The 22,216-nt window shown below is 39.0% G+C and overlaps 1 protein-coding gene across 1 annotated transcript; it reads right to left on the reverse strand.

Moving 5' to 3' along the window:
* Positions 1-13,351: 13,351 nt before the first annotated feature.
* Positions 13,352-18,112, reverse strand: LOC311504298 (uncharacterized protein; the record flags this gene model as incomplete). Its single annotated transcript, XM_084567317.1, has 8 exons — positions 18,041-18,112; positions 16,494-16,526; positions 16,125-16,349; positions 15,763-16,041; positions 15,178-15,456; positions 14,870-15,067; positions 13,975-14,100; positions 13,352-13,887 (listed from the first exon to the last, which is right to left on the reverse strand). The coding sequence occupies exons 1-8, from the start codon at positions 18,072-18,074 to the stop codon at positions 13,352-13,354; spliced, it is 1,710 nt and encodes a 569-aa protein (XP_084423443.1). The 5' UTR covers positions 18,075-18,112.
* Positions 18,113-22,216: the final 4,104 nt, after the last annotated feature.

The raw sequence follows: 22,216 nt of genomic DNA on the forward strand, positions 1-22,216 counted from the left end.
GAAGTTACTCTGGGTTCCTTTGTGACCTCTCAGACTATTATGCATCTTGCTTTTGTAGTGATCTGTATCAGTCAGCCTCTCCTGTGGAGGGCTACAGTCATCTTAAATCTCCTCCATTTGTTCACAATCTGTCTGACTGTGGATTTCTTGATTTCACACTCTTTAGAGATGGTTTTGTGACCTTTTCCAGCCGGATGATCAACAACAACTCTTTTTGTAAAGTCTTCAGAAAGCTCCTTTGTCTGTGCCATCATACACTTTGACAAACATGTGTTGTAACGATCAGACTGTGACAAATCTCTGATTTGTTTTTAACTAAACAGGGCACTGAATGACACCAGACTATGTTATTCAGTGCCCTGTTTACTGGGAGCAGTGCCCTGTACATTGGTTTCCTAGGATGTTTCAGAAGGATCTCCTGACTGGAGCTTGTGAATTTGCAAAATCTACACTGCATGAAATCCACCCCTGAAACACAAGAGACACAAATAGCATGAAGTCAGTTTTGCTAAAAGCAGCCTCTGTAATGTCACCTGAGGCTGCTTTTCAGTCATTTCAGTCATTCAGTGCCCTGTTTACTGGGAGCAGTGCCCTGTTTGGTCAATGACCAGAGTTTCATTACGCTGACTTGAAACACTTCTAAACAGATGGACTCTAATTTGGCCTTGAAATTAACTTGTAATCCTGGAAGTGAACTTACTTTTGCACTGATATGTAATATTTGCTCGTTTTCCTGAATAAACAAATAAGCATGCTATTTCTGTTTTACTCGTTTGTTTGAGTTTCCTTTAAGGACTTGAGTGAAAATCCACTGAGATTTTGAGTCATTTTTATTAACAAAAACTCTAGAAAACTCTGAAGTGTGACTGTATCACATTTAATTTAACACATCCGAGTTTACTGTGACTGACACATAGAATACTTGAGGTGTCTCATCTACCACTTCCTTACTTTTAGTAAATAAAAAGGTAGTGGTGAGACCTCAGTACTGGTGTGAAGTCTAGCTAGAACTGGGACCTGAAGGACCACAACTCAGTCCAGTGGTGGACTCAGTGTGACTGTTGGTTCCAGAGCCACAATGATTCACAACTTGAACAATAAAACAATAATAACAATGAAAAATAAAATAAAAATCTTACCATATTTTTGTCTCAGTTGTCATCACCATCATCATCATCTCTGTGAATCGCTGATTAAAGAAACCTTTTTTTTTTTTTTTTGTAATATCTTTTTATTTCTCAAAAGAAAGTCATTCAAATAACATACAGAAATACTGCTCCTCGGTCATACAGTTTACAATTTTCCTTTGAGCATTATTCCCACCCCCCACCCTTAGAGGGATAACCCAACAAAACACACAAACGTAAAAGTACAAATATTACTGGAAATAAGAATGGAAGAAGGATAAAAAGAAAAAAAAATAATCATAATAGAAGAAACCTTTTTGACTTTTGATCAGAGTCTCGAAGTTCTTACAAAACACTTTCATTTAATAAACATGACTCATCTATAAAATATAAAATAGATAAAATACAATATAAAATAGATTAAAGGCCTGTCACCAAGGTGTTCTCTTTCAGATATAGTGTTGCTTAAAGGTTTTTGTGAGTTTGTTAGACCTGAAAGTTGACAAAGAAAACCCAAACAAACAAGAAAAACTGAAATGTTATACATGTGGATATGTTTATTCAGGAAATGAGCCAATATTACTCAAGTCAAGTCAAGTCAAGTCAAATCAAGTCAAAGTTTATTTCTAAAGCACATTTAAAAATAACCCCAGTTGAGCCAAAGTGTTGTACAACAGAACAATATAAACTAGATGATTGCAAGCGATCATAAAGGGTTCCGTGCGGTGACGAAGTCGTCCCCAAGCGGAACGCAGAGGCATGAGTCACCAGTAACGCCCCGTATAGACCATATTGCACGAAACTTGGTGGGCTTGTAAGGAGTGATCCTTAGATTATAATAGTCAAATTTCAAGTAGTTGACTGTGGTGGTTTGTGAGATATAAACATGTAGTGGTTGTAGTGCCCCCTACAGCCCGAATTTCACAAAACTTTGCATGATTGTACACAAGCATCTTGTAATGACGGTTGCTAAGTTTCGTAAGGATTGGGTGAATACTTCAAAAGTGATATGCCTATGAAGTCATGAAATATTTGCGATTTTGAAATATTCAAATGTTGCTTTTGTAGCGCCCCCTAGAGACCAAGGTTCACAAAAGTTGGGGTGCTTGTACAGAATCACATTATTATCGATGATCTGAAGTTTGATTAAGTTTGGGTATATATTTCACAAAATATTAGCTTTTGAGTTATACTGTGCCACGCCATAAAATTAATTAGCCATTAACTTTGTAATCAATAACCCTGCTAAAGTTCTTTTGAGAACTTTTCATTATATTTGTCCATAAATGATTCATGCCAAGTTTGGTGAGAATTGGATGAACAGGCTAGGAGGAGTTGATTTTGCTTTGAGGTGCAATTTTTTTCAAAATGGCGGAAAAAATGGCAGGCGGAAGTGGGCGTGGCCTTGTCCATTAGAACCAGGGCTATGTAAGGAATCAGAGCCAGGACTACACCTTTTATCATGTTGCATTTGTACAGAAACTTAAAAACATGTCTACCAGCCGATACCATTAAGACAAGATACTCCTTTATTTATACCAGTGGGGAATATAATGGATATTGTAAAGTGTACAGTACACAAATGTGTACAATAAAAGAAAATGACAGAATAAACTGAAATGTATAATAAGGAAAACACAAACACTCACATTATTGGAAGTATATGTACAATGAGCATTCAGCAATGGAAAGATTTCCTCAAAGCATCTGAACAGAATGACTGACTAAAATACAGGACCACTTGTTGGCCTCACTGCTTAAAATGGATGTAAATGTAGGAAAAGTATTATGTATGATGATTATGAATAATATCAATGCTAAACATGTCTCCCTGCCAGTCACACAATCAATGTAAAATTCCCCCTCCTTCCCCAGAGTATGGTATACCTCGTCTTTCGTTCCCACTTTCCTCAGTGCTTCATATCCCCCGTCTCCTCCTGCTGCCCCCTCCATCCCCAGGGTGTGGTATACCCCTTATTTTGTTTCATCTTTCTTCAGTGGTTTATATTCACCTTCTTTCCTCTCCCTGCCCGCTGCTTCAGGGTTGAGGGTGTCGTGTTCAGCCTCCCTCCCGCATCCCCCTTTCAGCAGCTGGTATTTGTGCTCTCTACAAGAGGGTGACATACAATGCAGCATGTAAGCAGTGGCCTTCAGCACACATTCAAAAAGTCTAAAACAAGTAGCAGAAACTCACCTGAGGTTTGTCTCCTCTTTTGGCGGATATACCAAACCACAACTACTACGGCCAGAATCAGAGCCACCAGTATGACCACACCAATGATAGTCATTATGTTAGATCCGGATCCGTTAAATTCTGAATCAGAGATAAACACACACAATAAATAATGTATGAACAATCTGTGACTGACACCAAGTGATAACTTGACAAATGGCCTCAGTAATCTGCAGCCAAACTGAATTTGCGTTTTTTGGGTTTTTTTTTTTGGGGGGGGGGGGGAGGGGGGGGTAAAGGTATATAATGTGTTAGCCTGGAAGCTAGATGAATTTTAAAGTTCGTCTGGAACCTCTCTGTTGGTAACTTATTATGCTCTGGCAAACATCTGCTGGGCCAATCAAATTATTTGGGCAGACTTAAAGTGAAGATGGACAGAAGACCGAAATTGTCATACAGAGCACTGTGGAGTTGAATTAGTTTACAACAAAATTGCCTTAAATGGTTGTAGGACTATCGGAATTGCATGAAGAGATATTTCTTATCTGTTGAAACACTCCCTGTGATGAAATCCCAATGGTGTGTTACCAGACTGGTATTCTGATATAAATTGAGTGTGGCTACACCAGGATAATAAGTGAGTGAGTGTGTCGCCTCCAGCCAGTCATATGTCCTTATGCCTTTTGGCTGTATTCCGACATTTTTGAGAACCTTCCTACAGACTGATGACTTATTTTACATTTAAAGACGTGCTGTGACAATTTTTAATATTGTACTTCCATAAAGTTCAGGAGCTCACAGACAACCTGACTTTTCGTTCCTAGTACAGTGAAGATCCAAAGCCATATCATTTCTCAGAGCCATCCTGACCAGTACATGCCTACTTCAAAAAACTCCACATCTCAGCCGTAACTTTGTTTCTGTGAAAGGTATAATTGGCAGAGTTTGTCGGTTGCTGTTTGCAAATGCAATATTTAAACTTGTCCCTTTCTCTCCTGCTCAATGGCCGAAAAACTACATAGGAACTACACAGGCCAACCCCAGGAATATCCTGAACACGGCAAAAACAATAGAAGGAAATGTAGGCAGAGGACAGTGGCTCTTCATATAAATACACTGTTACACACTTCTAGCGCATCATAAGTGATCTGGAGTTACATGGATTACTTTTTCTGCCACTCTATACATAGCTTTTTAGTTGAACTGTATTTAATAAACTTCTAACAATTTTAGGATGTCTCCTCACTGAAGCTGTGATAACCCTGACAAAATCATGAGGGGGTATTTTTTTTTAATACTTTGTAAACTCCTTCCAGTCACAACAGTAATAATACAGCAGCTCTCAGAATGATGAAATTTGTCGGCAGAAACTTACCAACAGAAGCACTGGGATAAGACCTCATATTGTTCCACACAGCTCTACACCGATAAGTACCGCTTTCTGTTGGCTTCCTGTCGGAACTGACCCAAGACTGATCCGTTTTCTTGTAGTACCGATAAGATGCACTGCTGGGGCAAGATGAGCAAGAGCATGTCATGTCATCTTGGAGCACCGCTGTGATGGGATGCTCTGAAAAGGAAAAATGAGAAGACAGATTTTTAAAGACTTCTATTAAAGAAAACAATAAATCAATAAACAATATACGAACATTCAAATGCAGTAAGAAGTTTGGTGAATACCTGTAACAAACACTTCTTGACTGTCTGAAGTCACATTCCTAGGGGGCTCACTAGTGCGGGCAACGTGTGTGTAGACGGCATTACACTTATAGTTTCCCTTTGCAGAATCTGTCACGTCAGTGATATTATAGGTCGATTCTCCACCTTCCATAATGACCACATCATTCATGTAGAAAACAATATGGCTAATTTGATCTGTGCCCCAGACCATGCACTTCAGAGTCAGACTCTCTCCAACTACAGCAGGGTAGGGATACATTTCCAGAAGTACATCCTTATCTGAAAGAAAATGTTGGTCTGATTAGTTTAGCTCCTGTAACTTAAAAGAATGAACTCTGAGGATGGTGTACAGTACAGTACTGACTATTTTAAGTTAAAAATCAGTCAGTAAAGCATGTTAATATCAGTTTAAGAGATTCATTTCATGTGACGATTAAATACATTTTAACTGTCGCGACTAAATGTTTACTCAGTGAGATCTGCTGTCAAATATAAAACACTGAATATGTCAAAACTGTAAATGTTAAACACGAAACACTAAGAAAAATGTTATTAGGATTTACAGCAGCTCATTAAATGCATACCTGAGGTCCGAAGAGTGATTTGGTTACTTCTCACTTCTTTAGTTTTACTAGTGCACCAGATAATGGTCTCGGGGAGTTTCAGTCTTGTTTCAAAGACATGACTCTGACTGCCCTCCTGCACCTTCTTCAAGATAATGCTGTACATCTTGTTTCCCTTGTAAGACCAGCACAACCATCCTTTTACATCACCATCGTTATTAATCATGAGGTTAACTGAACTATCTCTCGGCATCACTGGCTGGCCTAAATGAATGGTGAGTGAGGCACTGGGAGAGAAATCTGAAAAGTAGATAAATATATTACAAGACTTTAGATCTTAGATGTTTTCAACAGAAATGCGATTGTTCATGTGGTTCATTTACCGGAGACATCCATGGTGAAAGCCTCACTCTTTTGTCCATTGCTCTCACATTGGTAAGAGCCCGAGTCACTGGAGCTGGCAACTGGTATCTTCAAGTGTTTTCCTGTGTGTCCTAATTTCGTGTTGTTGAAGTACCATTGCACTGTGTTCTCATTTGTAGCGTTGTCACACCTCATATAAACCAAGTCTCCGGTGAAGATCTGGTTTAATGTGGTTGATAATTTTACTAAAAATGCAGAAAAACAGAAAAACAATTTGGGTTGGACAACTGCCCTTTTTTCATTTGCTCTGAAATTAAACAAAAAGTTGTTGTGCATGGTTATTACTGCTAACATGTGATTGGAGAAAGAATAAGTGAATAATGATTACCTTGTGGCTGACACCTTACCAGGACTGTGAACACTGTAACCAAATTTAAAGTTATTGGTTATTCTTCAATTCAACTTTCTTGAACAAATAAAACACATTTGGCATTAGTTCCTGCCATTTAGCAGATATGAAGTCCAAATTCAAAATGGTGATTCACAAAATCGGATTTTTTTCCATTGCTTTTATTTCCATGTGATCAGAATTTTTACAATAAATTGATTATTAATTCATATTTCTGCATGCGATGGAAAAAATATCATGCCATATTTTATGCTGCATTCAGTTTAACACTTTGAATTTGCTACCATTAGAAAAATGATTAAATATGAACAGTGTTATATAGCACAGCATTTCTAAATAATTTTGTTCAAGATTCAAGAAATTTATTCTCTTAAACACAGGAAAGTTACACTGAGTAATGAAATTCTTACTGAGCGAGTTCCCTTCACAAAACTAAAATAAACAACTAGACTAAAATTAAATAAACTTTACTCTAATCATAAAGAAAAAAATAAGTGAGTAGGAGTATTAGGTGCAATTAGTTGTGCAAAATTGTCACAGTGGTAGGACATTCTGAATATAAGATTTATTGTATTTAGTTATCATCACAGTAATTCATTTTTCATTTATTCATTTTTTGTAACCGCTTGTTCTCTGGAGGGTCACAGGGAGCCTGGAGCCTATCCCAGCTGTAATTGGGCAAGAGGCGGGGTACACCCTGGACAGGTTGCCAGTCTATCACAGATATCACAGAACCTAAGGAGCATGTCTTTGGACAGTGGGAGGAAGCTGGAGTACCCAGAGAGAACCCACGCAGACACAGGCATAGTCCATTAGAACCAGTGCTATGTAAGGAATCAAAGGGAGAAAGAATTTTGTTTCTAGGGCACACGGTTCTCGAAATATGAGCCAAAACACAAATTGGCTTATTATAGCGCCACCTAGCTCTAGGCATGTGTATTGACACCTTGGCAAAGTGAAATGCTAGGACCTCTACCAAGTTACCAACTTTGGTCCGTTTCGCCCTTGCAGGACACAGAGGCATGAGTCACCAGCAGTGCCCCCTATAGACCGTATTGCACGAAACTTGGTGGGCTTGTAAGGAGTCAGCCACAGATTATTATAGTCAAATTTCAAGTAGTTGACTGTGGTGGTTTGTGAGATATAATCATGTAGTCGTTGTAGCGCCCCCTACCACCCGAACTTCATGACACTTGGCATAATTGTATGCAAGCATAGTTTATTTACGGTTGCCAAGTTTCATAAGGATTGGGTGAACACTTCAAAAGTGATAGGCCTATGAAGTCATGAAATATTTGCGTGCCACGTGTAGCGCCCCCTGTAGAAGTAATCTCACGCAACTTGATGGGCGTCTACACAATATTTTACAGACTGTGTATGCCAAATTTCATGAAGTTAGCTAATGCAGTTTTTGAGATATTGAAATGTTGCTTTTGTAGCGCCCCCTAGAGACCAAGGGTCACAAAAGTTGGTGTGCTTGTACATAATCATATTATTATCAATGATATGAAGTTTGATTAAGTTTGGGTATATATTTAACAAAATATTAGCTTTGGAGTTAAACTGTTGCACACCATAAAAATGCGAGAGAAGCGAGAAAGACAAATGATTTGGATTATTATCACTCTTTAGTGTACTGACTTGTTGTAATGTAATTACCAACATTAAATAATAAAGACACTTAAAACAATTGATCAAGACACTAAGCTGTATGGTAAAAAGGCGAACAATGAAAATCCTAGATGAACAAATACTGAAAACTTACCGCAGCTCATCAGAGAAACAACCAAAATTATGGAAGGGAACAACATGATGTCCAGTTAGATTATTGGGCAAACGAGCTGCCTCTGTCTGTCCTGGTGATGGTAAATCTCTGGGCTCTGAGAGAGAAATGGAATTGGTGAAAAGAAAAAGGTCCACTCCCTGTCAGAGTTATTTTTTTTAGACTTGAGCTAGGGGCTGCACTGCAGATATCCAGTAGTTAGTCATCTGACCAAAACCATTTCAGGAATTAGCCTGAAAAGTGAAAGTGGAAGTAGTTAGCCCAGATTTTGGATGGGCGTATGACTCTCAGGAAATCTTTGTATTGTCTGCATACACTGTAAAAAAGAAAAAGTTGAGAAAATGAAAAATATCAAGGCAACATGATGAAAGAGATTTTTCAGTTTTCTCAACTTTTGCCTGCTGTTGTTGACTTAACTAAGGTTTTTAAGTTTTGTCAAGAGTTCTGCCAACTTGGATCTTCTTGTTCACCTTATTAGGGTGATACTGTGAGGCCAACAAAGACTCTCTTGCTTTAATGCCATGTATTTCTAAATTCGTTCACATACAAACACAAAGGCAGCATGTTTAAAAGGATAGAAACGAATCCGCTAGCTTAATGCTAATTAATATGGAAAATTACATAGCGATGCTAGCGGTTAGCGTGTACGGATTAGAGAATATATTTTCTAATATAATCTTCGTTAATGAACGAAACATTCTCTAAATGCAGTCTTACAACACCTGGACATAAAATAATACTCACAGGCAAACGTTTTCTGGCCATAAAGTAAAGAATAAAAATAAAAAGATGTGTAATTAACTTGTCTGTCTCTCCCGACTACCCTTCTGAACCTCTCTCTGACTTCCCGTTGTTTGAAGCTGTCCCAGAATCAGTGTTGCCAGATCAGATTGACAGTTTCCAGCCCAATCACATTTTAGAACATTTTAGAAAAGAGAGGCAGGGAGAGGATCCCTGCCTCTCTTTTTCTCCTCTCTCCCTGCCTCCCCCTCTTTTTCTCCTCGCTGCTTTCCACACCTGTGGTGCTGACGCACAACGACCTGGCCTTACAGCAGCTGATTCATTCATTCATTCATCTTCTATACCCGTTTGGTCCTGTTAAGGGTCTGCTGGAGCCTATCCCAGCTGTCATCGGGCGAGAGGCAGGGTACACCCTGGACAGGTCGCCAGTCCATCGCTAACACAGAGACAGACAACCATTCACACGCACACCTACGGCCAATTTAGAATCACCAATTAACCTAAGCATGCATGCATGTCTTTGGATGGTGGGAGGAAGCCGGAGTACCTGGAGAGAACCCACGCAGACACAGGGAGAACATGCAAACTCCACACAGAAAGGCCAGCCAGTCCATGGATTCGAACCGGTGACCTTCTTGCTGTGAGGCATCAGTGCTAACCACCTCGGCACTGTGCCGCCCCAGCAGCTGATTGAGATTCCGAACACACAACCACGAAAAACTAGTTTTAAAATAAACAAGCAAATGTTTCTTTGCAAATGTCTTACCTTTAAATTGCCAAATAAAATGATGCCGATTGAAAAAAAAAAAGATACCGATTGAATAACCTGCAACTCATGTCATTTATTTATTAATTTATTAAAGCTATTTATTTATTTATTAAAGCTATTTATTTATTTAAAAGAGAGAGGGGGAGAGAGTGAGACAGAGTGAGAGTGCTGTTTTCACAATATTAAAAACTCGCCAAATGTGGACAAAAGCAGCCCAAATTTTATTCACCCGCCCAATGAATTTTTTCCTCGCCTGACGTAAACAAAAGTAGGCCAATTGGGCGGAAAATTTGCATTCACAAGCGTGAATTTGCACTGCATGAAATCCAACCCTGAAACACAAGAGACACAAATAGCACAAAGTCAGTTTTGCTAAAAGCGCTTTAACAACAGCCTCTGTAATTTGTAAGCGTAAAAAAAAAAAACACAACACAGCTCTATTTACCCAATTCATAATGCATTTTACTGAAGCCATGACAACCCCATCCATAGTCAATGACTGAACAGACAATGGCTGGATTTCAGTAGTTTGTGAAAGCACCAAGTCATTGCTACAATATTGTGGCAATATTAATAAAAGTATTTGGTCAAAAATAGATAACGATATGAAAAAAGAAAAAGGTGTTCTGATGTGTCTGTGTGGGTTCTCTCCAGGTACTCCAGCTTCCTCCCACCGTCCAAAGACATGCTTGTTAGGTTCATTGGTGATTCTAAATTGGCCGTAGGTGTGAGTGTGAATGGTTGTCTGTCTCTCTGTGTTAGCCCTGTGATAGAATGAGAGCTGCTCTTTGCTATGAAAATGAACTTTATCCAAAAAAACAACAACAAAAAAAACAAACATTTCCACTGCATTTCAGCCCTGCCACAAAAGGACCAGCTGACATCATGTCAGTGATTCTCTGGTTAACACAGGTGAAGGTGCTGATGAGGACATGGTTGGAGATCACTCTGTCATGCTGACTGAGTTAGAATGACAGACTGTAAGCTTTAAAAGGAGGGTGGTCTTTGAAATCATTATTCTTCCTCTGTTAACCTGTGCAGTCATCATTGCTTTGCACAATAAGAGCTTCACGGCAAGGATACTGCTGCTAGTAAGATTGCATCTAAATCAACCATTTATCTGATCATCAAGAACTTCAGTGAGAGAGGTTCAGTTGTTGTGAAGAAGGCCTCAGGGCACCCCAGACGTTAATTGACAGCATGCAAGGGCGAATTGCAGAGGTCTTGAAAAAGAAGGGTTAACAATGCAAATATTGATTGCATAAACTTAATATATTTGTCAATACAAGCCAGGAGGCAGTGTAGAGAAGGAATTCTCTGATAGCCGAGGCACTCCTTAATTAAAATGTCTTTATTACAAAAATGACATGTCCTAACTGGACAACTTTAAAATGCCCACGTGTAGCGGCATGGGGCCTTCTTCAGGGCATGCTTGTATTTATACTTCATTATACCATAGTAATGTTACCGGTTCTTGGATGGAGACTGTGGTAACAAATATGTTACCTGTGCCTCTGATTGTACACAAGCATCTTGTAATGACGGTTGCTAAGTTTCATAAGGATTGGGTGAATACTTCAAAAGTGATATGCCTATGAGTTCATGAAATATTTGCGATTTTGAAATATTCAAATGTTGCTTTTGTAGCGCCCCCTAGAGACCAAGGTTCACAAAAGTTGGGGTGCTTGTACAGAATCATATTATTATCAATGATCTGAAGTTTAATTAAGTTTGGGTATATATTTCACAAAATATGAGCTTTTGAGTTATACTGTGCCACGCCATAAAAATTAATTAGCCATTAACTTTGTAATCAATAACTCTGCTAAAGTTCTTTTGAGAACTTTTCATTATCTTTGTTCATAAATGATACATGCCAAGTTTGGTGAGAATTGGATGAACGGGCTAGGAGGAGCTGATTTTGCTTCGAGGTGCAATTTTTTTCAAAATGGCGGAAAAAATGGCAGGTGGAAATGGGAGTGGCCTAGTCCATTAGAACCAGGGCTATGTAAGGAATCAGAGGGAGAAAGAATTTTGTTTCTGGGGCACACGGTTCTGGAGATATGAGCCAAGGCATTAACTGACTATCAAACCTGGTAACTTGGCAGGACTTCTACTAAGTTACCAGGTTTGATGCCTTTCGCCCTTGCACTTTGTCCTGGGCAGACATTTTTAGCTACAGAAAATGAAGGTGAAATATAAGAAAGCAACGTTGTTGCATGGACCCCTAATAAAAATCACAACAAGACCCCTAATAATGTATGAACAAGCTGTGACTGACACCATGTGATAACTTGACAAATGGCCTCAGTAATCTGCAGCCTGTTGGGAACTTATTATGCTCTGGCAAACATCTGCAGGGCCAATCAAATTATTTGAGCAGACTTTAAGTGATGATGGACAGAAGAGTAACAGTGGAATAGTCATACAGAGCGCTGAGGAGTTTACAACAAAATTGCCTTGATTGGTTGTAGGACTATCGGAATTGCATGAAGAGATATTTTTTATGTGTTGACACACGCCCCAGACTGGTATTCTGATATAAATTGAGTGTGGCTACACCAGGATAAGCACAATGAATGAGGTCTGACTGGACTGAACCTGCTTTCTAAAGAAAGAAGCTAACCAAAGATACCGCAGAGAAGGCCCTGGGTATTATCAACAGAAATGGGGACCCAGTGTTCAACCTAGTGAGGTCGGTATTAGTGTTTTTATGCCTCTGTGAAATGCACTCCATTAAAAGGCGACATTACTGTCAGGAGAGAAGCACCAAATAAATGAAATCACTTAGCATGGATATGATCTTTAAAGCTTTTATTGTGCAGATATGTATTGTCCATCATTTGCAAACATTGCTTACAAAAAATGGATTTGCATGATACTGATATGTTTATGAACTTTGTGTTAGAGAAGGTTTTACAATGAGAGAATATTGTCGTTGATGTTTGCCAAAGATACATTCCACACTTTCAATGGTATTCACTGGAACAATATGTCATCCGAAACATAGTCAAAGAAAGTCCACTCTTATTTACCCGTTGGCTTTACGACTGTTATGCGAGTATGTAACAATCCTCAAATATCAACTGGTTGAAAATAAAGCTGCCAAATAGTCATTGCCACTCATTTAAGTAAAAAAATAAATAAATAAAAAAAAAAGCCAGGACTACACCTTTTATCATGTTGCATTTGTAAAGGAAAATTAAAAACATGTCTACAAGCCGATATCATTAAGATAAGATAAGATACTCCTTTATTTATAACACAGTGGGGAATATAATGGCTATTGTAAAGTGTACAGTACAAATACTTGTGTAAGTATGTATACAAATGAAAGAAAATGACAGAATAAACTGACATGTATAATAAGGAAAACACAAACACTCACATTATTGGGAGTATATGTACAATGAGCATTTAGCCGTGGAAAGATTTCCTCAAAGCATCTGAGCAGAATGACTGACTAAAATACAGGACCACTTGTTGGCCTTCCTGCTTAAAATGGATGTAAATGTAGGAAAAGTATTATGTATGATGATTATGAATAATATCAATGCTAAACATGTCTCCCTGCCAGTCACACAATCAATGTAAAATCTCAGGGTCCCACAAATGTTGTTATTTATTCAGGGATCCATGCCCAAGAAACCCCTTTAAGTTACTGAGCTTTTACCAAACACCACTGGATTTCATGCAGAAAATTGTATATTTCCTTAGCATGAGATTAAAATGACTTAGACCAGCTATATCTCTTCCTTTCTTTCCTCCACTACCTCAGATTCTTTGTCCTTCTTCCCTACGTCTTCTTTTCCTCCTTCTGCCCCCTCCTTTCCCAGAGTATGGTATACCTCGTCTTTCGTTCCCGCTTTCTTCAGTGCTTCGTACCCCCCGTCTCCTCCTTCTGCCCCCTCCTTTCTCAGAGTATGGTATACCTCTGCTTTCGTTTCCCCTTTCTTCAGTGCTTCGTACCCCCCGTCTCCTCCTTCTGCCCCCTCCTTCCCCAGAGTATGGTATACCCCTTCTGTCGTTTCCCCTTTCTTCAATGCTTCGTATCCCCCGTCTCCTCCTGCTGCCCCCTCCATCCCCAGGGTGTGGTATACCCCTTCTTTCGTTTCATCTTTCTTCAGTGGTTCATATTCACCTTCTTTCCTCTCCCTGCCCGCTGCTTCAGGATTGAGGGTGTCGTATTCAGCCTCCCTCCCACGTCCCCCTTTCAGCTCCTGGTATTTGTCCTCATCCTTGTCTCGTGCTTTCAGTGCCACATCTTCATAAATTGCTCCTACAAGAGGGTGACATACAATGCAGCATGTAAGCAGTGGCCTTCAGCACACATTCAAAAAGTCTAAAACGAGTAGCAGTAACTCACCTGAGGTTTCTCTATCCCTCTTTTGGCGGATATACCAAAGCACAACAACTACTACGGCCAGAATTAGAGCCACCAGTATGACCACACCAATGATAGTCATTATGTTAGATCCGGATCCGTTAAATTCTGAATCAGAGATACACAATAAATAATGTATGAACAATCTGTGACTGACACCATGTGATAACTTGACAAATGGGCTCAGTAATCTGCAGCCAAACTGAATTTGTGTTTGGGGGGGGGGGGGGGGGGCGCTGGAAGCTAGATGAATTTTAAAGTTGGTCTAGAACCTCTCTGTTGGGAACTTATTTTGCTCTGGCAAACATCTGCAGGGCCAATCAAATTATTTGAGCAGACTTTAAGTGATGATGGACAGAAGAATAACAGTTAAATAGTCATACAGAGCACTGTGGAGTTGAATTAGTTTACAACTAAATTGCCTTGATTGGTTGTAGGACTATTGGAATTGCATGAAGAGATATTTCTTATCTGTTGAAACACACCCCGTGATGAAATCCCAATGGTGTGTTACCAGACTGGTATTCTGATATAAATTGAGTGTGGCTACACCAGGATAATAAGTACGCGACAACCTTTGGAGAGTTCCTTCCGACAAAATGTGAGAACGTGTCATTTAAAGAGGCGCTGTGACAATTTTTAATATTGTACTTCCATAAAGTTCAAGAGCTCACAGACAACCTGACTTTTCATTCCTAGTACAGTGAAGATCCAAAGCCATATCATTTCTCAGAGCCATCCTGACCAGTACATGCCTACTTCAAAAAACTCCACATCTCAGCTGTTTTTTTTTTTAATACTTTGTAAACTCCTTCCAGTCACAACAGTAATAATACAGTGGCTCTCAGAATGATGACATTTGTCAGCAGAAACTTACCAACAGAAGCACTGGGATAAGACCTCATATTGTTCCACACAGCTCTACACCGATAAGTACCCCTTTCTCCTGGCGTCTTGAAACCGTAATAGATCCAGGACTGATCCGTTTTCTTGTAGTACCGATAAGATACACTGCTGGGGCAAGATGAGCAAGAGCACGTCATGTCATCGCGGAGCACCGCTGTGATGGGATGCCCTGAAAAGGAAAAATGAGAAGACAGATTTTTAAAGACTTCTATTAAAGAAAACAATAAATCAATAAACAATATACGAACACTCAAATGCAGTAAGAAGTTTGGTGAATACCTGTAACAAACACTTCTTGACTGTCTGAAGTCTCACTCCTTGGGGGCCCACTAGTGCGGGCAATGTGTGTGTAGACGGCATTACACTTATAGTTTCCCTTTGTAGAATCTGTCACGTCAGGGATTTTATAGGTTGATTTGTCACCTTTCACAATGACCACATCATTCATGTAGAAAACAGTATGGCTAATTTGATCTGTGCCCCAGACCATGCACCTCAGAGTCAGACTCTCTCCAGCTACAGCAGGGTAGGGATACATTTCCAGAAGCACATCCTTATCTGAAAGAAAATGTTGGTCTGATTAGTTTAGCCCTTGTAATTTAAAAGAATGAACTCTGAGGATGGTGTACAGTACAGTACTGACTATTGTAAGTTGTAAATCAGTCAGTAAATGTTAATGTTAATGTCATGTTAATATCAGTTTAAGGGATTAATTTCAAGTGACGATTAAATACATTTTCACTGTCAAGTGTTTACTCAGTGAGATCTGCTGTCAAATATAAAGCACTGAATATGTCAAAACTGTAAATATGAAACACTAAGAAAAATGTTATTAGGATTTACAGCAGCTCATTAAATGCATACCTGAGGTCCGAAGAGTGATTTGGTTACTTCTCACATCTTTAGTTTTACTACTGCACCAGATAATGGTCTCAGGGTGTTTCAGTCTTGTTTCAAAGACATGACTCTGACTGCCCTCCTGCACCTTCTTCAAGATAATGCTGTACATCTTGTTTCCCTTGTAAGACCAGCACAACCATCCTTTCACACCATCGTCGTTATTAATCATCAGGTTAACTGAACTATCTCTCGGCATCACTGGCTGGCCTGAATGGATGGTGAGTGAGGCACCGGGAGTGAAATCTGAAAAGTAGATAAATATATTACAAGACTTTAGATCTTAGATTTTTTCAACAGAAATACGATTGTTCATGTGGTTCATTTACCGGAGACATCCATGGTGAAAGCTTTACTCTTTTGTCCATTGCTCTCACATTGGTAAGTGCCCGAATCACTGGAGCTGGCAACTGGTATCTTCAACTGTTTTCCTGTGTGTCCTAGTTTCGTGTTGTTTAAGTACCATTGCACTGTGTTCTCATTTGTAGCGTTGTCACACCTCATACAAACCAAGTCTCCGGTGAAGATCTGGTTTAATGTGGTTGATAATTTTACTAAAAAGGCAGAGAAACAGAAGAACAATTTGAGTTGGACAACTGCCCCCCCACCCCATTGCTCTGAAATTAAACAAAAATATGTTGTGCATGGTTATTCGTGCTAACATGTGATCGGAGAAAGAATAAGTGAATACTGATTACCTTGTGGCTGACACCTTACCAGGACTGTGAACACTGTAACCAAATTTAAAGTTATTGGTTATTCTTTAATTCAACTTTCATGAGAAAATAAAACACATTTGGCATTAGTTCCTGCCATTTAGCAGATATGAAGTCCAAATTCAAAATGGTGATTCACAAAATCGGATTTTTTTCCATTGCTTTTATTTCCATTTTTACAATAAATTGATTATTAATTCACATTTGTGCATGCGATGGAAAAATATCATACCATATTTTATGCTGCTATCAGTTTAACACTGAATTTGCTACCATTAGAAAAATGATTAAATATGAACAGTTGTTTATTTTAGTTTTTAGTCTCGTAAAGTAAGAATTTCATTGCTCAGTGTAACCTTTCCCGTGTTGAAGAGAATAAGCCTCTTGAATTTTGAACAAAATTATTTATAAATGCTGTGCTAGAATAAACTAGACTAAAATAAATGAAATAAACTTTAAGCATAAACAAATAAAATAAGTGAGTAAGAGTATTAGGTGCAATTAGTTGTGCACTGTCACAGTGGTAGGACAATTGTATTATTGTATTTTATTGTAATAAGTTATCATCACAGTAATTAATTTTTCATTTATTCATCTTCTGTAACCGCTTGTCCTCTGGAGGGTCACGGAGGTGCTGGAGCCTATGCCAGCTGTCATTGGGCATTACACCCTGGACAGGTTGCCAGTCTATCACAGATATCACAGAACCTGTATCACAGCATGTTTTGGACAGTGGGAGGAAGCTGGAGTAAACCCACGCAGACACAGGGAGAACATGTAAACTCCACACAGAAAGGCCACACAGAATCAAACCCAGAAATTTCTTGCTGTGCTGCGTCAGTGCTAACCATACCATTGTGCTGCCCATAATTATTTTTATTTATTTTTAAATGTATAAATGGTGAAATATAGTTGTGGTGACCCACTGGCCACCCAGCTGCAGCAATTTCATAATTGTAAAAATGCAAATAAAGAAATAAAAAATAAAAGGGTAAAATATATTCTTTTATTTAAAAAAAAAATCCCAAATAAGCAAATACTGAAAAAAAAAAATAATAGAAAATATCTATGTATCGATATATATATTTGTTTGTCTTGTTTGTTAGTGTTGTATTTTGGCCGAGACTTTTTGTTTATTATTTATGCATTTAAATGAGATGATTTAAACTAATCAAATATCTGTTTAATAGAAAAATAAATCAAAAACAAACTTCTCTTTTTATCATGCATCTATGTGCATGTGTAATTGTCTACATATTAAACGGTTCAACAGTACAGTGTAATAATTATAACATAATGTTAGAAACCCAGTTAAAAAAAAAAAAAAAGAAAAGATCTGGCTTAATACACAGAAACTGTGCTGTTAAATGGTATGAAAACATTTATGTAAAAGCAAACTAAAATCTGACATTCTGTCTCGAAAGCAAAACATAACCGTGATAACAACAATGATGAAAATGAAAACCATATAGGTCTAATCCTGCAACCACCCAGTAAACCTAACACCTGACTCACTTAGTCCTTATTACCTGCCAAGAGGAGCGGAGGTAGTCCACCCTTCATCTCGCAAAGTAACACCGACAAGAGAAACAACTCGCTGACTAAGACACAAAGGAGTGACCAGACACAAACTGGCAGTTTCAATTATTTAGTCCTCTTGGGGAAGTTGTGTGTGGGGGGTGGGGGTGGAGGGGGGTGGGGGCAACCACAAAGTGTTGCGAGAGAAAACATAATGTAGCTGATGTGCAAGTTTAACCATCTAAGTATACTTCCCATCTTTTATCTATCTCTCTGGTATGTACACACACACACACATATATATATATATACACACACACATATATATATATATATAGAGAGAGAGACTAATAATGGATAAAGCAAACCACCCACGCAAAGACAGAAAACAAAAGACTAAAAGTGAGGCAGTTTTGCATGGAGCACAACGGGTCAATCTCTCACTGAAGGAGGGTAGTAGGAAGGGAGGACACTGCAGGGTTTACACAGGACAAGTATTGAAGCAAAAGAATTAGACAGATTGTCTGTCTCTTTTGCTTCTTGAAGCATGAAGCAGGTCCTTCAGAGGTAAAGGTGAAGCCAAATCTTTTTACAAACTACTATCTAGCCTCACAGAGATCTAACTTTGCCAAGGGCTGCAAAAAATATAGCAGCGTAAATTTAAGAAGAATCTGTAGGAGTCCACTGTTCCTTTTGATCATGTTGGTAACATTATCACTTGCATTTGTCTTTAACAGAAACAAGTCATTTAGAGAAACCAGTCGTTTCTAAGTAAGTTCCTGGCCTTTTCTAACGGCAGGTCACCAGTGGTTATAATGGTGCAATAAAATGTTGCTTCCCTTTGGCTACCATGTAAATAAGGTTTCTGAGAAGTTGTGGACGCATTGCTGCAATGACTCACCAGATCAACTGGTTTCAAGAACGGAAGCAGAAACCAGCAAAAATGTTTTTGTTGGCCGCTCTCATTTCAGGGTGTCAACCAGACAATGAGGCTGCAAGGCCAAAAGAGAAAAAAACAACAACATAATGTTGATTGAATTTACACGTGGTGACCACTGTTAAGATAAGACGTGATGTTGTGATCGTGTTGGTACATCATATAAGAGCTTAACAGGGCATCATCTGCGTGTTGCTCGCAAATTGTTACATATGGCTTTGTAATCAGTTGTTTAATTTGAAGGTCCCCTGAGGACACTGCAGGCTTTAGGTGTAGATGCTGCTGTTTTCTAAAGATAAAGACAAAAACAGAAAGCTAACTGAAGCCTGGTCAGCAACTTCTGCTTTTTCTGCTTTTTTTTTTTTTCTTCTATGTTGTGTGAAAGAAGAACTGTTACACTGCTGGAATCAGCTGTCTTAAAGCTGGCTGTGACAAAACCAATATGGTTTTTTTTTTTCTTTTTCTAAGAATTCAAACAAGACAGTTTCATTTTCATGCCAAGGAGATTTTAGACTCACTGTACTCAGCAATTCTTCACGACATCTTTTCTAAATGAAGCGTCCGTATTCATTTGCTCTGTTCCTCCACAGTATTATTTGAACGGGTTTCATTGCTCATGTTTTAAAATAGTGTTACATGAACAGTTACATGAAATGGCCACCAGAGTCCAGCACTGCATTGGTTATCCTTGAGAAAATAACCCAGGAATGAGGCCTTATGGTGGGTTGGAGCCTGCCTGTGATTAACTGTACCTTTACAGTAAGCAAATGTTTGACTGTACATCATATAAAACCTTTAATTTCAAGGTGGAAAACTTGCATTTCGCTCTGTGAATTTTTAAATCAGTGTACAGCACTGATAAGTAGTTTTTTTAAAGCACCCAAACCGACAGGCATCACTCTGTTTAAACCGATGATTTACTTTCTTCATGCTCCCCAGCTTCAAATTCCTAAATCAATACGAAGTCTCTCTCCTTCTGCCCTATGCTTCATCTGCCTTGGTTTTCTCTCTGTTTCTGACTCACCTAAAGCAAAGACGCTGCTCTCACTAAAACAAAACAAAAAAAAGGCCCTAGCCAGCATAATCTTTCTACTGTACACTCCATCTGCCCGTGACCCACTTTTCTCTCCTTGTGTTTGGCGTAAGAGGGGTTAATACAGAAAGCAGGGAGAAAGCTGGTTTCTCAGAAAAAGGACACTGGGCTGCAAAGGCAGTCAAAGCACCTAGAGAGGATGAAAGCATGATGAATATGGACCATGGAGAGGCGCACCATTAAAGGAAAGCACCTACACGAGCTCTTATTAGGGATTGCCATGCAGGTGTCATATCGTCCTTAAGAGGCTTGATATGGCAGCATTCATCCTCATCTCCTCTTAGCAGAGTGTGCTATTGTGCACTATAATGTGTTTTAGCCGAGCTTTCCTTCCTCCATCCTTCTCTTTGATGGGTCCTAAAAGCAACCATAAAGCAAGCGTGAGGACACTTATTTCACTCAGACACTCTAACTGCATGAATGCTGTTCACTGAAATCTCATATGGACTTGTTATAGTCACACATATCCAACATTGGAGCACTAAATATATGTATTATATATAAATTATTTTTGTTCTTGCAACTTTTACTGCTGAGTTTTTAAAAAAATGTTGTGGCATTTTGCCTTTACTGAACGGATTACAGTGTTGATGTTTTAACTTTAATCTGCTCACAACCTGTCACTACAGCAAGTGTCATAACTTGTTGGGACAGCAGCATGTGTCATGCATAAACCCAAAGCTTTACATAACGACGCAGTTATGTTGAAACCTCCACCCTGCAACCTTTGTGACAGGACCTTCTTGAACCACGAATTAAAACTCCATGACAGAGTTGGAGTTTGACAGTGGTGCTGTTATTCGCATTAAGATATTCAACTTCCTTGTTAGCTTCTAACAAGTAAGTACTGAAAGGCGCGGTAATGTGTGAACTTCAATGACACATCATTACACAAAGGTCAGGTTGCTTGGTCTGAAGTTTTAAAAAGGTGATAAAAACAGTCTACTTCAGTTGCAGTTATACACTCACTCTCCAGTTCAATAGCAACACAAGTGCATTCTGATATTACAGTCCGGCATTACATCTTATCTTCATGAAGGTTATGGTATTCAGCATTCGTTTCAACTAACTTAGAGAGCTGTTCATTCAACTGTTATTCAGCTGTGTTGTGTTGTTTCTGACACGTTTCTATTATTTTGACAAGTGACCATTGTAGTCACTGCGCAAAATAACAGAAACACCATTGTGTTTAATTTAATACATTTTAACAGCACCACAGACTACATCCTTCAAAATCATGCAGTTTAATGACCAACTTTCTGAACATGTTCTAACAGAAACTGAACATTACAGCAGTCATGAAGGAGGTTTTAGTGCAGGACTGTCATGTTAGGATCCATTTGTTTTCCCTAGTGTACCTAATGATCGAACAAGTGAGTGCATATTTTACAGTTTTATGTAAAGCAGAGCTCGGTGCCAGTCATAGTGATTCAGTTCAATTCAATTTTATTTATATAGCGTCAATAACAAATCGTCTCAAGACGCTTTACAAAACCCGCCCTGAAACCCCCAGAGCAAGCCTGATCATGAACTGATGACTTAAAACATAGCAGCAACTGTGTTACAACCAGCAGTTCTGAAGCGTGATTATAGCGCTCTCATCAGGTTATTCAGGGTCTTGCTTAAGAGTCAGTTTATTTATTTATTTACCAAACAATGTGTGGATTATCCAGAGTAGCCAGGACTACTTGAGAACTTGGTTAACACCCCGCATACAGCTGCAATACTTCTACCGCACAAATGGATCACTGGAAAGAAGCAGTTTTGGTTCATTTTACTTTGACCTCCTTGCAGCAAGAAGACAAGTGTGGCTGTGAAGGGTCCAAATCCATTCTCAGTATGTGTGAATCAGTGCCAGATAAAGAGGTGGGAATCCTATCGCTGGACGAGTGCGGGTGCATTTAATTGATGCAGCGGATGAAGTAATAAGCGAGAGACTGTGGCGAGGTTGAGGCGTGTTGAAACGGTGAAAGACAAAAAGACAGAGTGGAGAGAGTCTAATGAAGGAAATTGGAGATAATTGAATGGAGGAGCACTTGGATGCAAAACAAAAAAAAAAGGCAAGAGAGCAACTGACAGATAAGATGGTAAGGCTTCAGTACACAGAGAAGAAGGAGAACGAAGGAGAGAGATCAATCTAGCAGCTGAAGTGAGACA

The sequence above is a fragment of the Chelon labrosus genome (assembly GCF_963514085.1).
Source record: "Chelon labrosus genome assembly, chromosome: 19".
NCBI classification, from domain to species: Eukaryota; Metazoa; Chordata; class Actinopteri; order Mugiliformes; family Mugilidae; genus Chelon; species Chelon labrosus.